This window comes from Mytilus edulis, chromosome 6, assembly GCF_963676685.1.
Source record: "Mytilus edulis chromosome 6, xbMytEdul2.2, whole genome shotgun sequence".
Lineage (NCBI taxonomy): Eukaryota > Metazoa > Mollusca > Bivalvia > Mytilida > Mytilidae > Mytilus > Mytilus edulis.
The window spans coordinates 84,489,619-84,507,900 of NC_092349.1; the positions used below are offsets into that span (position 1 = coordinate 84,489,619).

Here is an 18,282-nt window from a genome sequence, read left to right on the forward strand (position 1 = left end):
AAAGTCCAAATCGGTTAAAAATTCACCAAACGTTGTAAGGCAAAAACAAATTAACGATCCTATGCAAAAAGATGTTTTCGCGTACGGCTACCTGCAACGATCCTTCTCCCTTAAATCAAGATTAATTTGTACTATTCGAAGGCTTAGAAACTCTCCTTATCAATGTACTAGTATGCTAAACGTGTTTACATTGTTAAAATATCTTCAAGTCTTATATTTTCTTTTCGACTGTTCTTGTGTTGTAAGCTCCAACAATTCTTTTTTGCAAGTTTTGTATATTCCAAAATGATATTAATGAACGTATACATTACGTATAAAATGAATGTATTAAATTGGAACCTGAATCTTATCAATTGTATCATAAAATGGGGAAACATTTACCAACTTTTAAGGGAACAATCGAAACTCCCAAAATCCTAGAAATTTAACAGACAACCCCATTACATGTCCTGCCGCCCGCGTATGCGAATAACCTCTGGCCTTTGTAAGTCTTGTATGTTGTTTTTTTTAACCTCCACTTAACTTAACTTAACTTAGTTCATTTTTATTTCCTGCTTGGTGTGGCATCCATTTTCACTGAACTAATACACACTTTTGTTTAGGGGCCAGCTGAACCCGCGCCCGGGTGTGGGATTTTTATGCCTTACCTACGATAGAAGAGGGGCATTATGTTTTCTGGTCTGTGCCTCCGTTCGTCCATTCGTTCGTCCGTTCGTCCCGCTTCAGGTTAAAGTTTTTGGTCAAGGTAGTTTTTGATGAAGTTGAAGTCCAATCAACATTAAACTTAGTACACATATTCCCTATGATATGATCTTTCTAATTTAAATGCCAAATTAAAGTGTTGACCCCAATTTTGCGGTCCATCGGACATGTAAAATGATAGTGGGGCATCCGTGTACTATGGACACATTCGTGTTACTCGCTGTTGTGAGGACCTATTTGTGGGCTTCGGCTGTTCTGTTCTTTGGTCGGGTTGTGGTCTCATTCGCACATTCTCAATTTCTATTCTCCAATATTTTTTAGTCTTTTAAGTTGTTTTAAAAAAATATCTTTGATAGTTTACTCTTTTAAACTCAAAAACAAGGCTTTCATTAAAAAAAATATCTAAAATGTTCTCTAGCGTAAATCAAAGATAAAAAAATACATCATTGTATCTCGATCTTTGATTTGTCATAGAACTTATTAGAGATTATTTTACGAGAGCCTGTATTTGAATTTAAAATTATGATTTGAATTCAAATCGTTCCTTTTATTTCTTACAGGTAATAATGGGTTGCTGTAGGGAGAGTATGGTATGTACACTGACTAATATATAAATACGTGCAGCTTAACATTCAGAAGAGTATCCGACATTCACCAGTGCTCTTTCATGCAGCTAAATATTGAAGAGAGTATCCGACATTCACCTTTGTTATTCAATGCAGCTTAATATTCGAGAGAGTATCTAATATTTACCATTGCTCTTCCATGCAGTTGAATACTAGTACTAGTTTTTAAGAGAGTATCCGATATTCACCATATTTATTCCATGCAGCTTTATATTAAAGAGAGTATCTAATATTCAACATTGCTTTCCATGCACCTACATGTAACCCATTTTTACCTTTACATTGAAGGAAATTGATTACATCTAAAGGTTGATTGAAAGTAACATCAAATTCCCAGGATTGTATCAACAGGGTTTCTGATGTTTCATATATGTTACATTTTACACTTTTTAGTACTTTGTCTCTCTATTTTATAGGCTGCGATGAAACCCTCAAAATAATGCGAAAACTAGCTTTTAATGATATTCAAAGTAAGACAACTCTAATTTAAAAACATATTTTCATAATAATTATATAATATCGGCAGATTAATATACGGTTTATTTTATACATGAATACCGATTTCTACGTGTTTTGGAGCTTCTGCGTGTAATATCAGAGTGGGCGGTAGTTGGTATGTAGATAGAAATGTCTAAACCCCCGTGAGGTGTAGTGAATTAATCATAAGTACACGTGTACGGGCATGGCTAACAAAACCTTAAAAACAAATTTGACTTTTAAAAAACAGAATCACACAATTTTTTTTAAAGGAAATTTGAAGATTTTGAACTCAGTTTTAGGTCAATTAGCTATAATGTTTTTCTCTTCTTCTGAAGTCTCTGTTAAGTTTTGTGATTTACCAGATTGTGTTATATTTGTCAACGCGCATTTCGTAATTCGGGTGCCTTATTTTTTTAGTATCCCGAAACCACATTTTAAATATCTTCGGTTCAGTTAGGGATTATATACTTTGTCAAAGAAACCCCAAAAATACATATGTGATGAAAAGTTACAAGCATGCCTATTATTTAATATAACCCAAAAATAGCAGAAACCTTGATGCGACCGATACTATTAATGTCTGTGCAGAGCTCACTTGTATGCAACAAAACAACAAAGTAAGTATTGAATGCTTCTTTTTGTAATGTTTTAGAAATAACTTAACTCCAATGAAATTTAATTTTTTTAAATCCTAGTTGTATTCGTTGTTAGAACAGACATTGAAATTCATGTATTATTATATACAAATATGTTTATCTCATTTTTTCGAGATTAGACGTACAGTTATATGGACATATTGCAACTTAAATTCTCCCTCGCCCTGCTCGTCCGAATTTAAAGCATTTAATTTCTAATTCAATAGGCTATAAACAAGACAAACACAGATATAGGATTAGTTGCTCGCAGTAACATCTTATTTTCTCTTGCGATACAATATTTTATTTTACTGAATTGTACATATTTCTTCAATCGAAACATTATATAAACACATGACATATAACATTGTTCCTCTTTCGTATCGTTTCTTTTCCCCCGGCCGATGCCTCCAACGCCTGTACGTACAATAAACATAGCAGCAACTGCACATATACCTATGTGACCAACTTCAATCCGACGTAACTGCGAGCACCTTCGATACTAATACATTTAAATCCCAAACTTTATATAGTACCTTTAAACCCCACCCATAAAAACCGCCAAAACTTTCCTCGTGCCTCCTGCACCTAACGTCAAACTTATAAATAGTACATACTGTTACAAAACCAGTATCCGAACTAGTTATACTAGTTCTCATCTGTAAATATTAACTACAAATAGCAAACGGGAAAAACCCTATTTCAAACGAAATAAAATACATCAAATTGGGACTTTCCCAATACATTTCCCCTTTAAATTTAGTATATTTGTCACTTCTTTATCATATATATAAGACCGATTTGTTTTCACTCCAATATTTTGATTATAAATAACTTATCGGATATCAATACGTAACCTTTACATTTTATACATGTACCTACCTGCTGTCACTGATAAGCCCAATAACTAAATCAAATGTTGAGTAAAAGTACAATATAAAGTCTTTTCTTCTTTTTTGGTTGAATTTTACTTGTAAAATAATTTGAACCCCCGACTAGTGAACGTGGACAATGGGCTTTTTATAGTCGGGTTATAATTATATTACATAGACATGTCATACAATTCGGAATTTGTATAGGCCGATGCATTCTTAAATAAAAAATCTTTGACTGGCGGGGTATGCACAGTCATGCACTCCTTTTCGACGTTGGAATGACGGGAGAGAATAACAAACGAAAGTATATCAATGAATTCATATTCAATACTGAAGTATAGTTTCACCACAAACAAACATATTTTCCCAGGTAAGGGGGAGGGTTGGGATCCTGCTTCATGTTTAACCCCGCCATATTCTGTATGTATGTGCCTGTCCCAAGTCAGGGGCCTTTAATTCAGTGGTTGTCGTTTGTTTATGTGTTCCATATTTGTGTTTCGTTTTTTTTTATGTACATAAATTAAGCCGATAGTTTTCTCGTTTGAATTGTTTTTTCGGGCCTACATTAGCTGACTATGCGGTATGGACTTTGCTCATTGTTGAAGACGGCACGTTGATCAATAGTTGTTAATTTATGTGTCATTTGGTCTCTTGTGGAGAGTTGTCATATTGGCAATCATACGACATTTTCTTTTTATATATACACAATAAGATTCGCAGATACTTACACACACAATTGTTAAAATACTTGCATTGTATACGTATGCACAATCTTAAAAAGATTTATGAGACAATTTTAAGACACAATATATATCCAAGAAAATATTTTTTTTTATATACATTTACATTTGAAATTAACAATGTCCATCTACTAGTACAATGTATACTACATGAATGTTACACTTTTTTTCTTTTAAAGTAGTAAAATACAATACTGTGCCAGACAAATAAAGAATGTTGCAAAACAAATCCAATTGTTCACGACTATTACAGTCTCTTGTGGAGAGTTGTCTTATTGGCAAAAATACCCCATGATCTTTTTTATATAGCATCAATCTGAACCATCCACCGGTATATAACAGTTCTGAGAGAAATATGATCGTGTGTTTATGTAATATAAATATATACCCTGCTTTGTAGTAGACCTACAATGCGCGCTAAGCCGTATTATTAAAGTGAATGTTCACAAGGTAACAAGGAAGGAGTGTCATCACACGGACACATCATTCTCCGAGTTAACTTAACAGGGATTCGCCTTCACTATTTAATATCGCATGTTTAGCGGAAAAGCAGTTAATACCAGTAAACTAAATAATGTTGGTTGATCCGGCCTTGGTGCAATCCAAAGACCTCCCGCACTCAAAGCTACCACGCTACTGCGATATCACCAAAGCGGTATAGGGAACGTAACATTTTCTCTTAAGGTAGATAGGGTGTCTTCCTCCATCTTGGATTTGGAAATACCAGAAAACAAGGTCTAGATCTTTAATAGAATGTGCAAATATTTAGAGTAGTAGGTAATTCATGTGTAAGAATTTCCACTTCGATATAGAAAATGACATGTTTTATCATATTTATGGTTGTATTTTACAAAAAACAGAATGCTTTTGTTTGATAATTTTTTTTCCAACTTTGCCAAATAAGGGGAGGCAACTCAAATGCAAGGGCAGATAATTCAGATTAAGGTACTTTTACACTGGATTGTGTTAGGAATTTACCTATTTTGAAATGTAGCAAGAAAACGGGTCCGGTGACCCCATTGTTTCTTTTTCTTAACTGAAAGCATACTATTAAAGCCATCTTCTTATATGTTATCTCAAAATTCTATGGTGTAGATTATGCTTTAATGCAGAAAATTGGGTTTTCCATGCATAATCGATGCAAAGTTTGTCAATTTTGAACACCGTGTAGCGTGAAAATAAGCCCGGTGACCCATTCTTTTTATCATTATTTTTTAAAAAGCACGATATAAACTACATTTTTGCAAATTATTGAAAAATTCTATGGATTATAATTTAGACACCCCATCTACCTTAAATCGTATCTTTTAGAAGATTTTGTGACGGTAAAACTGAAATATTTCAATATAAACTGTGGCAATCATTGCTTAATATTATATCATATTTAAATAGAGTTCTCTTGAGTATATATATTTTTTTTCAGTTGATGTATGTATATTCTGGTATATTCATCCAACATTCGAAGCATACCTATAGAGCTGCGATGGAGCTTTGGGTTGGGGGTCATATCCGTCCCCCTTTTTACAGGATCAATGTGGAGATATGTTACCACAGTATTTTATATAACAATATTTACAAGGAGAATCAAACCCAAACAGAAGGAAAGTATAGATAGGTTTCGTTTGTGAAGAAAGTATATTAATATATATACTTTTGAGTTTTGTTGATTTGCATGACTTGATTTGTAATTTAAATCACAGTCCCTTTCATTCGAAATTTAACAAAACTTTTAAATGGTGGTATATATAATTAATCAAACCTTTTAAATATAACAACAAATTAAATTTGATTTTCATTTTAAAACAAGATATGGTAAAGGCAGACAAAACAGTAAGTGAGAGATTATCATTTAAACTCTATCTGTGTTTACCTTTTATACCTACGTCCTGTGAAACCATGGTGAGGACGAACGCTTTGAAAATGGCTGCCCCCATAGAGTGTAGGATTTAATTTGTCTCATATTTACATAGTGGAAGTGTTTCAATCGAGATATTTGCATCAAATTAGCCAGGTAATTTTTACATATTTTCTCGAATTTTAAATGATTTTTAAAGGACAGTTTCTCGTTTCTTGTGTCGACAAATGTTAATTTTATCTATTTAATCTAATGCTAGTGTTGCCTTTTAACATTAAGTCCAACGTTTTAAATTTGATATACTTGTCAATTAAGGTATAGAATACATTTTGTATATGTCATCAATTGTTCAAACACGTCTTTATAATTTGATTCGTATAATGCAACCGGATAAACTAAATGGAGAAGTTTTGTTTTAAAAGATTAAAACTAAATGCTGAAGTTGAGAAAAAGATCATTTAAAAATAGTGGATGGCATATTGAATCCAAATTGTTTGAATGGTACATAGATACAAAGTATAATTCCACTTCTTTTTATAAAAACCTTGTCTTATTATGTGGAAGTTTCAGTGACAAGTTGCTATACTTGAAGGTATCGCCATACCACTTGACATAAAGTCTTTGCAGTTACATTTCTGATAATTGTAAATTGAGAAAGTGCTTTCTTTTACTCTTTTCTGATAATTGTAAATTGAGAAAGTGCTTTCTTTTATTCTTTTCTGATAATTGTAAATTGAGAAAGTGCTTTCTTTTACTCTTTGAATTCTTTTTTATACCATCAAACAAAAAATGTATAAAACATTAAAACACACTTGTAGTGCTGTTTTCCATTTCGACGGTCATTTTTGAGGTCTAAAACGATAAATTAGATATCTAATATTATGTAAAGCCGGAGACATTAAAATAACTATCTAATACAAAAGAGGTATTATATGTAACACTAAATTGATACCAATCTGTTAAATAATATTTATACAGCCGTTTGTAATATTCGATATTTAAAGTTTTATTAAACAATACCATCAAAAGTAAAATTTGTAAATTTCATTTAGACATAAGATTACATTCATACCGGGAGTAATGAACTTTTAATTATATTTAATTATTAATTCGTGCAAATACATTTAATTAAATTAGATTAAATCTATAGGGAAAAACTTCACCTGAAGGTTTGAGACCAAACTTTCCCAACATATGCTACCCATTTATTCAAACATTTAAAAAAATCTTTTGAGCTTCTTTCTAACCGTATTACGGGATTATTATGGGTTATTGTACATGACATAATCATTCTTTTGTTGGGTGGTTTTCATATTTTATAAGCAATTCATCGAATGTAATATTGATTTTGAGGAGAATAAACCATAGGACAACATTGACATTTCCCTCAAACTTGAATATAATATTTGATAATAAATTATGCAGCACTTGAAACTATATTGGACCTATTGTACCGTCAAACAAATCTGTCCCAATGGTGAATGTAACAAAATTTATCAAGAATGATTGAATCATATGAATTTTTCATCATTTTTATCACGTGTAAATATAACCTGCCCTATCGTTAGGGTTTTTATTTAGGAAATTAAAATAAAACATATTACGATTACGGATTTTCGATATTATATATTTATAGAAAGAGGTAACATATTCATGGGGATGCAATAGGTCTATCTAATAACCATAAAAAAATAAACGAATATGTTGGGTATACATGTACGTATACTTTCTTCCATGTAATGAACACTTAAGAGTCTATACTGTTACAATATTTGGAGCTGTCATCCGGGTTTCCTAGAAGGGAGAGTTACTTAATATGTCATTTGTAAGACGTACATTGTATGTGTACACACATTCCTGCAATATGAAGTTTCTTTTGGTGTGGTTTCCGTAGCGGTACATTTGTTTAAGTGGCGTGTGTAACGTACAACCTTTTAAATCATTTGATGAGAACCAGGCAATAGAAGAGTTTCCCCAATCTTGAGCAACTCTCCAACTAGGTTATTTCTGTACTGTCATTTTCTTGTAATATTTTGTAGGTAAATTGATTGAAATTGATAAATTGCAGGTATTCAATGAAATAAACAACAACAATGTCCAGTTTGGTACCCGGAAGTTTATTTTACGCCACCGGATTAAACAGAAAACATACTCCGACACCAACTACTATATCAAATGAGGAATTAGAGAAAAGATATGCCAGGTACGTTCTTATCCACACACTTACCTCTATATCAAATGAGGAATTATTTAAACGATATGCCAGGTACGTTCTTTTAAGGCAATACTAATCTAATACTTACCACTACATCAAAATTAATGAGGAATTAACAAAATAAGATATGCCAGGTACGTTCTTTCTAGACAATACTAATCCGACGCCTACCAATATCTCAAATGAGGAATTAGCAAAAAAAAAGATATGCCAGGTACGTTCTTTCTATGCAATACTAATCCAATACTTACCACTATATCAAATGAGGAATTAGAAGGAAAAAAAGATATGCAAGGTATGTTCTTTCTAGACAATCATTTCATGAGTTACTAACAATCTTGACCAGATAATTGTCTGTTGAGGTTGTGATTTTGGGTAATACCAGGCGGATTAAATGCAAGGCAAATTGATGTTTCGCCCTCCCATGGTATTGGGTTTGAGAATGGATGATTGTTTACATGCACGTTCTATCTAGCCGATTGTATTTGTTCTTGTCATTTGGTTTGTATTTTCATTTCCAAGTGTTTGATGTTGTACTGCTTCTGATATCAGTATCCATGTTAATCGTGTTTGATTGAATTATGATTCCAATGTTGTTTATTGAAAAACGTTGGTAGTCGGTTACTCTAAACCGAATATATGGAAAAAAATGTTGCTAATTGATATCTTAAAAAGACTAATGAAACTGCTTACATGTATATATACAATGACTACGTGCATTTAGATTTTTGGACTGGCATAGCTATTAAACTTTCGCAAACAAGATAAAAGAAGTCACTTTATAAAACTTTTTTTAATGTTTAATCATAAAATTCCATTTAAAATATTTGATATTGAAATTAGTACTAAAGGAAACGCGAAAGTATTGTAAAAGTAATTAAAATATATTGACTCTCTTGTGACGTAAATTATTTAAAACTGTCAGACTCGACTAATGATGTTGATTTAATTGTTTGATAGAAATAGATAAATATTGACTAACATAAAGTAATTAATAAAACCATTAAATCTTTTAAAGTAAATAATTATGTGATCGGTGTCGAACGGACATAGCGATATCCGTACGTTTTACTTTACTTTTGGTTAACATGGCAGATCTAGAGGTGGACACAGGCAAATACGTGACCGCGGTTTATATTTTTTACACTTGATTAATCATTAAAAGACCGCCTTCATATATGTCAGACATATTTCATATTAAATGGTGATGTCGATTGCTTTTACATGGTACTATAACACACAATGACAAGAGTTTTGGCGCAATATCTAGAAAGCTATTACAATTTTATTTTTCAATTTTTCATTGGCTGGTTGATTTTTTTTTAACGTAATCTTCCCAAATACATGTATTGCATTCACTTGTTTGACCAAATCTTCGAACAAATAGATAAAATATAAAACGTTGTGGTTTAATGCGGAAGGCATTCCATGAATAACAAACACACTAATTTTGCTACTTAATATGTATACATCTATGTAACAATATCATGGCTATTTAAAATAAACCTCACATTTGATAATACTATAGACTATAGATTTTGTCGCACTTATCGATATTTTCACAGTGTATATCAATTTACAATGGTATATCATACTAGCCAGGCTTAGTTCTGTCAGATGAAGGATATTATCTTTTTGACACCATTTAATATACTGATAAAGCTTTTGACAAATTGTTTAAATGACGCATAAGCATGAACCGACTTCTCAGATGATATCTCACATCGTTGACTTTGTTTGGAAGCATACATGCTTAAATCATGTGTGTTCACATATGTACAATGTACATGTAGTACATTAATGTTTATAGAAGTTTTGTATTGTTATGTTGTCTGTTTTTATATCAACCGTTAAACTCGGAATTTAATTCAAATAATTTCCTATTTTGATCTTAATCGTTGATATTAATTATTTCAAACCATCCTCGAGTAAGTGAGTTGCGAGGCTTAAGTATTATATTATATATGACAATTGCCATGTCCATACTATAGACACATTAGTACACGATACCATAAGGGAAATAAAATTTTATTTTAAAGGGGTAGGGGAAGGGAGTGGTGCGAGGAAAAAATTTGAATAAAAGGCAGGACAGGAGTTTTTGAGTAAAAAAAGCAGGATTAGAGACAAGATAAAAACAAAAGGCTAGACAAAAAAGGGACATGACCGAAAAAAAAGGTAGGACAGAGATTACAATAAAAAAAGTAGGACCCCACCCCATTAAAATCAAATGATAGCTACATAAATCATATACATTGTATATTGCATTGCTCTACACACAACTATTTATACAATAGAGAAGTATTTCCCTTTTCATTCGTGTGTTCCTTGTCAAAAGTTTAACTTCTGGTGTATGGTTGGTCATTTGTGCTATTTAAGTGGGTGCTTGTTTTATATGTATGTACAATGTACATGTAAGAGTCCAAAACTTTGATGTTTTTAATTATTAAAAAACACAGTTGAAATAGCGCTGTATTCATTTACCATAGTTGCTGCATTCTGTTGCGGTTTTTCCATTATTTTACATTATATAATCACTTTATATGAAGTTTATTTTGTCACATTAAAAAGACATTAGTCCCATACCGTGAAATATGATGATCGACCAAATGCACCGTGCACCAGCGAACATGGTTCTTTTGTTTCCCTCAATGATGTAATTATAATGCAATGGAAATTTATCTATTCCGCTATACATAACAATAGTCTCTGTTGCATTCAAGTTAAAACACTAGTTCTGCTTGTACCTTCATTGGAGCGGTAAATGGAAACGTAAACCACATTTTTGTACAGAACAAAACAATAAGGCATTGATCAAAGTTCATTTAAAGGATATACAATGTACAAACAACGGCATGCAGATAAATGCGTTATGTAAAATTTGAATATTTTAAATACAAAAAGGATATTGTTTATTGCAACATAGCGCCAGTAACTGTGACAAGTCTTTTAAAAGTGTTCAAGTTTTTATAGTTTCTAACAGGCTCTGTTAAAAGTGTGGATTCTTGTCTAGGATAAATACACTATAAACAGGTGGATTTTCTTTGATCTCTGAGAAGGTATTGAAATTTTTTTTCATAACATAATTAATTTATATTGAAAGATATTGACTATTATTTCTTCTTTTACTTCTTTTTAAAACTGTTTAGTTGTTTTTTTAATACCGCGGAGTATTAGTAAAAGTCTTGCTTATTTGTTCAAACGTTTCAGTATATCTGACGATATGGCCTCAGGTAGCATAATGTAGAAATAGGTCTTAGACCACAGGTCCGTAATTCTAGTTCATGCTGCTACTGTACCTAGCACAAGTTTAGAAAAAAGAGAGCAGTGGTGTAGGTTCTGCGCTTGTAGTTTGTCAAAGAAGTGTGTCAGCTGCCAGGTAAAATCTGATTCGGCTTTACACTCTACTTGCTTTTGCAATTGCTATGATATAATTCTTATATACATTTCTGCACCTGGTATCCATCTATTAATCAATATAACGTATGTAGTATGTATTCTGGTACATTGTATGTCCTTAGTAGTCTGTGTAAGACGAGGTCACGTTATTATATAAGTCTGAACCAATACAAAACTTTAATTATCAAAAGCAAAACATATAAGAGTGAATTATAAGGACGACTTTCGAATTCAAAGTCATCAGATAGATCAAATCAATCCATTTAAAGGTCATTAAAAGCTTTATAAACTGCACAGTGGTATTTGTCCTTCAACGCCGACATTTTGTTTTAGAACACATTAATATTGTTTAATTAATAATTCAGATGATCGAATGTAATATATAACCAGAAGTTAAGTCATCCGTGCGAATATGTTTACTTTGAATGGTCTGATTAACAAATAGAGTATACAGTAATATATCTCCAATATATCAATATCTATATAAAAACAACAAGAAACAAATACATTTAAAACTTGGCAGACAAAGGTATTTTTTATAATCATAAGCTTACCGTCGGGTAACTTTCATACAATCCTTTTACATGTCTTGTCTTTTTATATTACAAGCCCCCTACGGACCCACGGAAGAGCTCTTCCGAGACTTGTTCTAATGTTTACGGAGCATGGAACCCTGTACACGATGCTCCGAATTAAACACCCCATTCCATCTGGACGGGAAAATGTATTTATACATCCCGTTAAGTCAAAACAGATGCCTTGGTATGATAGTTGTACCATTTATACGGGGATTTTGAGGCATTGCTTTACGTTGGGACGTCCTTAAAATTTTCAGTCAATAATAAAGAGCTTTTACAAAATGTATTTATTATGCTTGCAGACAGCAAAACGGACATAATATTAGATATCAAAAACAAAAGTTGTCGAATATAAAATTAAAGTATTACACTGCTATCATTAAGAACAGTGAACTATAATTTCTTACATCTACGTCATTTTGTCGTTGAAGAATTGTGTCATTGGCATCATATTACCACATCTTCTTATTCTTATAAAACTGTTAAATACCATGTACAGTGTACGTGTCCGTAAATAATCTAAAAATGACAAGGGCGTCTTCATCTCATAATTAAAACTTAATCATGTAACTGTAATAAAATAATCCTCTGAACTGCACATTCATTCACTTCTTTTTGATGTATTTAACTTGGAATAAAGGAAGTATGCTTGATAACTTCAGTATTGTGCAAAATAACAAATGCATTTTATTTAACAATAATAACTGTTAGAATTATTAGGTCTACTTTTGTGTCTGGTAATTATGTCTGAATAGGTGTCTTTTTTTTCTAACTAATGATTCAGAAGAAGAAGGTTTTTTATCTTTGAAAACCAATATGATCTATATGCTAGTTAAATAGATATAGGAAGATGTGGTATAATTTCCAATGAGACAACTCTCCACAAGAGACCAAAATGACACAGAAATTAACAACTATAGGTCTCCGTACGTCCACTTTGGAAAGTAAGTTACAAAACGAAGGACATATGGACATATAACGTCTATTGGGAGAAACCTAAATGTTGATCAGAAGAATTTCTTATTAGTGTGATCCAAACATGCACTCTACTTTATACTAGACCGACATCTTGAGCTGGTAGCGTGCCAGTTTACAAGGTATAAATCCTTCTCATTTCACCTTGACACATGATATGATATCAATTCTGAACTGGCCAGTCTTTGCAATAGTTAATACATGCCGCGTACTTATCGGAGAAGCAGCACATTCTTATATCCAAGTGCTTAATATACATAGCCTGGGATCAAATGCATTACCCCTCGTCTCGATGCAAACGATAGTTATAAGTAGACCATTGTACCAAATACCGTCAAAACATGTGAATTTAAATCATGATTAAACTGTACTTCAAAGAATAAAATAACAACAGCTTTTGATAACATTATTTTTTGATAACATTATTTTTTTGTATAATTATAGTTTTGTATAGTGAGCCTATAAGTTATCTGAAGACACTATTTATTTGAATTATCTGAAGTCATACGTAATTTAGTGATTCGAATTACTGACATAATACATTTAGTGTTCAATGTTTGTGGGAAAAGATTACAGAAAATGTGGTTTATATTTTGTCTTTGTTATTGAACATACAATGAATAATACCAGGTTGATTTAAATATATTTTCAACAGACCAAGAACATATAGGCTCTCGTGTCTTCGTTGACGCTGTCTATGTATAATTCCTTTAGTTTTTAGTATTACTTAACATTAAGATTGTTCCTTTGTCAATGAAAGGGGTTAATTTTGAGTATATAGTATGAAGTGTGTCTTGTGTAAGATTCCAATGAAATATTCAAGTATATTGTATGTCGTGTGTCATTGTGTGAGGTTCCTATGAAAATTTAATATTTGCGTATATTGTTTTTCGTTTGTCGCCTTTCCTGGGAAATGGTTTCATACATAATTTATAGTCAGTCCTTGTATCATGTTCCTATGAAAAGTTTGCCAAACATATATTCCATTGCACTAATGCAGCTTTCCATGGTGCTTGAACAATCTCATTAAAATCCGATGTTCTGATACGCTGGAGGGTAGCGTATCAGAACATCGGATTTTAATGAGATTGAGTGCTTGAACCATATGCACTATTACGTAAAGTGTGGTATATAGCGATAGTAAATATGACTATAAAAAGAGTTGTAGCGTAAACATCAATGGGACTACAACCCAGAGCAGAACGGGATATAGTTATAACCCCATTGTAGTATTATTGTATAGATCTGCATTTAGACAACTATCCACAAAAGACCAAAATAACATAGACATTTACAACTATAGGTCACCGTACGGCCTTCAACAATGAGCAAAGCCCATACTGCATAGTCAGCTATAGATAAAAGGCCCCGATAAGATGTAAAACAATTCAAACGAGAAAACTAACGGCCTTATTTGTATAAAATAATGAAAAGACTATTCAATTCATTATTAGTCATCCCAAAAACTGTGGTACCCAGTGAAATATTTAAATGCCTGACAAATAAAATGAATTATTATGAATCAGCTGACATAGCGTAAAATCCTGTTGTAACATCAATGATTGATAGAAATATTACAACATTTTATTCTCTTCGTGCAATCATGCTATGCACAGTTTTATTAAATATTAAATAAACATGTATACAAACAATCTGCACACTCGAAATGTTTCATAACAATTGGTCGCTAAGATGTTTACGTATAGTTTCGGTTACAAATCATACAACAGCTGCAAGTATAACCTTCAGCTCATTTACCCCCTCAAAGTCTGATTAAGGATTACAATCTAGTAAAAGTACTGTGAAATAAATTAAAACTAATTAAATATCGAGCAAGAAATATATATTATATATGTAGATTCTACCACTGCATCGAGTGTAATACGATATTTATCCACTCTCGACAGTCAAATTTTCAAATTTAAAACGCTAGGCTTGCCCGAGCGTTTTAAATATTAAAATTTAACTGTCGAGAGTGGATAAATATCGTATTACACGAGATTTGGAGGTGGAATCTGTTCCTCTAATGATTTTCTAACATTATGCAGGCAAACTTATTACTTCTTTTCGAATGATCTGCAAAAAATTGTGTTCTTTCTATGTGACGTCATCAGGCATGGTCGCCTTTTTCATGCCGTCACAATAGGAAATTCAGAGGAAAGCAAGAAAATTCGACGTCATAATCTGATTTCAACCAATGAAGAACTGAGATCAAACGAACCACACGTTGATTATTTTTTTATATACAATGGGTGCAGAAAAGGATAAATTGACGAATAATTAGAGAAATATATATATATATATATATACATGTATATAGATATATTAACAAAAAAATACAAATCCCAACAAAAGACAGGCAAAATAAAGAATATGAAAAAAAGAATATGAATAAAAGAGGGTAAGGGAAGAAGGCCAAAAAGACAGAAACCCAACGACACGCATATCAAATAAAGGCACATTCAACATTATCTTTAACGACCTTTAACCATAGATTTATGTCAAACCCTAAATCATCCACCAATCTTTTAAAAGTATTACAGTGTATAGAGAAATAAAAGCTAACCCATGTGTCAGTATGAGCTTAGGGCCGAACATTTTGTATGTATGAGCATGCTGACAAACTTGTATGTATTACATAAGAGCCAAACATTGTGTCCGTATAAGCATAGCGACAAACCTTGTGTCCTTATGAGCTTGACTCCAAACCTTATGTCCGTATGAGCTAGCGGCAAACCTTGTGTCCTTATGAGCTAGCGGCAAACCTTGTGTCCGTATAAGCATAGCGACAAACCTTGTGTCCTTATGAGCTTGACGCCAAACCTTGTGTCCGTATGAGCTAGCGACAAACCTTGTGTCCTTATGAACTAAGCACCAAACCTTATATTTGTGTCTATATGAACGTGACGGCAAACCATTGCCCGTATGAGCTGAGCGTCAAACCTGTTGTCTGTATGAGCTTAGCTAGCGCCAAAACTTTTCTGTATGAGCATGTCGATAAACCTTGTTTCCGTATGAGCTTAGCGCCATACCTTTTTTTGTATGAGCTTGACTCCAAACCTTTTGTCAGTATGAGCTAAGCACAAAACCTTTTGTCAGTATGAGTTAAGGGAGGAGGCAGCAAGCCAACAACAAGGTGTCCAATTCATCTGAATATTTCAGGGCAGATAGATATTGACTTGATTAACAATTCAACCCCCATGTCAGATTTGCTCTAAATGCTTTGGTTTCAGAGTTATAATCCAAAATCTACATGTTATCCCGATGTTCTATTTTTAACCATGGCGGCCATCTTGGTTAGTTGGCCGGGTCACCGGACACATTTTTAAAACTATATGCTCTAGTAATGATTGTGGCCAAGTTTGGTTAAATTTGGTCAAGTAGTTTTAGAGGAGAAGATTTTTGTAAAAGTTAACGACGACGGACGCCAAGTAATGGGAAAAGCTCACTTGGTCCTTTTGGGCCAGGTGAGCTAAAAATAAAATCTAACCAGTTTTGAACTATTTATCATTGGCGGGGCTCCCGGTGTCCGAGTGGTCAAAGTAGCCAAACGACCGTATCGGTAGCATGTAAACACTGATGTTGTGAATTCAAAACCCGTACGAGACAGATTCACATAATTGTAAGTTTTCCTACTGAAGGTCGGTGGTATTCTCTTAGAACTCCGGAGTTCCCCATCAATAAAAACTGACTGTCACAAAATATCACACTACTGCTGAAGGTAGCATTAAACACCAATCAATCAATCAATCAATTCGTCCCTAAAGAGACACGCCAGATAATTTAAAAGAAAACTTAATGGGTCTGTAGGTGGCCTGTTACAAGGCAATTTTATGTCCCTATCCAATATGCCCCCGTGTTAGTTTTTTCGTCCTGAACATGCATGAGATATATGCCACTGGACTTTATGCAATCTTCAGTCAAACACAGAATTGCCATCTAATCGTTGGTTTTCAAATAATAATTAAGAAACACACATTAATATATTGTGACGGGGTTGCTTCCCTTAGAAAAACGTAGTAGATACTTAGTCAGCCGTAAGCGGTTGAGCTAGGGAAGTACTTCTTTAGCTCAGTCGGTATACGCGCTGCCTTGTAACACAGAGGTACCGGGTTCGAGTCCCGGTGGAGACAAGCAATTTTGTAATGAAATTCGTGCTCTCCGGTTACATTGGCGCCCAACAATAATAACCCACGGTTAGAAGTATTACCTAGCCAGGTTAAAATATAAATATGAAAAAGATGAAAATATCATCATTATAGAGTATAATGACTCTTGAGGTGGGGGAAGTGTGACGGGATTGCTTCCCTTAGAAAAACTTAGTAGATACTTAGTCAGCCGTAAGCGGTTGAGCTAGGGAAGTACTTCTTTAGCTCAGTCGGTATACGCGCTGTCTTGTAACACAGAGGTACCGGGTTCGAGTCCCGGTGGAGACAAGCAATTTTGTAATGAAATTCGTGCTCTTCGGTTACAATATTAATAAATTACGTAAGGGAACCTTTGACATATATAGATATAATTTCTGATATATATGGCTTTAGACTTTCTGCTGAGCATACATTTCCGTATCAATAGCAAAAGCAATTTGTTAACCATTATATAATAAAATACCACAAGTTTAACATGAAATAAACAATTATCACGCCTGACACCATGACATCTAAATTGGTATTCAATTAAAACACCCTAATCTCCGATAAATTAAATCAATTTTAACGGTAATGAATACAAAATAACTATAGGAAATTAATCTTGTTAGGAGTTGTTGTCAAAACATAAAAAGTTTAATATCACCATCGATTCCTGAAATGAGAATCCGATAATTTTTATATGGCATGTCAACAGGAAGAGATCAAAGAAAAGGAAAAGTCGATTATCATAACATATAATTTGAGCCTTGTTAAATCAGATTGTTATAACAATGTAAGTCTGGTATTTAATCAGTGACAGTAAAGAAACGTTCAATAATATCATATTAATTATCAATACACTATATATTTTAGAGAGTTCGGCCTGGAATATGGGTTAGATAAAACTCTATCATGTTCAAAGAACTTGGCCGAGATTGTAGAGCCGAATTGGATTTAATACACGTGTGCACTTCAGATCGCAGCATCACTGTATGAAATGAAGTATCGGATTTTGTATTTATTTACTTAAGCAACACGACGGGTGCCACACGTAGACAGGAACTGCCTTCTTTTC

At 33.0% G+C, this 18,282-nt stretch overlaps 1 protein-coding gene across 3 annotated transcripts in view; it reads left to right on the forward strand.

Moving 5' to 3' along the window:
- Nucleotides 1-5,845: 5,845 nt before the first annotated feature.
- Nucleotides 5,846-18,282, forward strand: part of LOC139528707 (micronuclear linker histone polyprotein-like) — a 25,388-nt gene continuing 12,951 nt past the window's right edge. The window contains exons 1-2 of one of the 3 annotated variants that reach the window (XM_071324834.1): nucleotides 5,846-6,069; nucleotides 7,982-8,116. In XM_071324834.1, coding sequence (XP_071180935.1) covers nucleotides 8,007-8,116 — 110 coding nt within the window. In that variant the 5' untranslated portion in view covers nucleotides 5,846-6,069; nucleotides 7,982-8,006. The remainder of the gene's footprint in view (nucleotides 6,070-7,981; nucleotides 8,117-18,282) is intronic. The other 2 variants (XM_071324832.1, XM_071324833.1) reach the window with 2 other exon arrangements.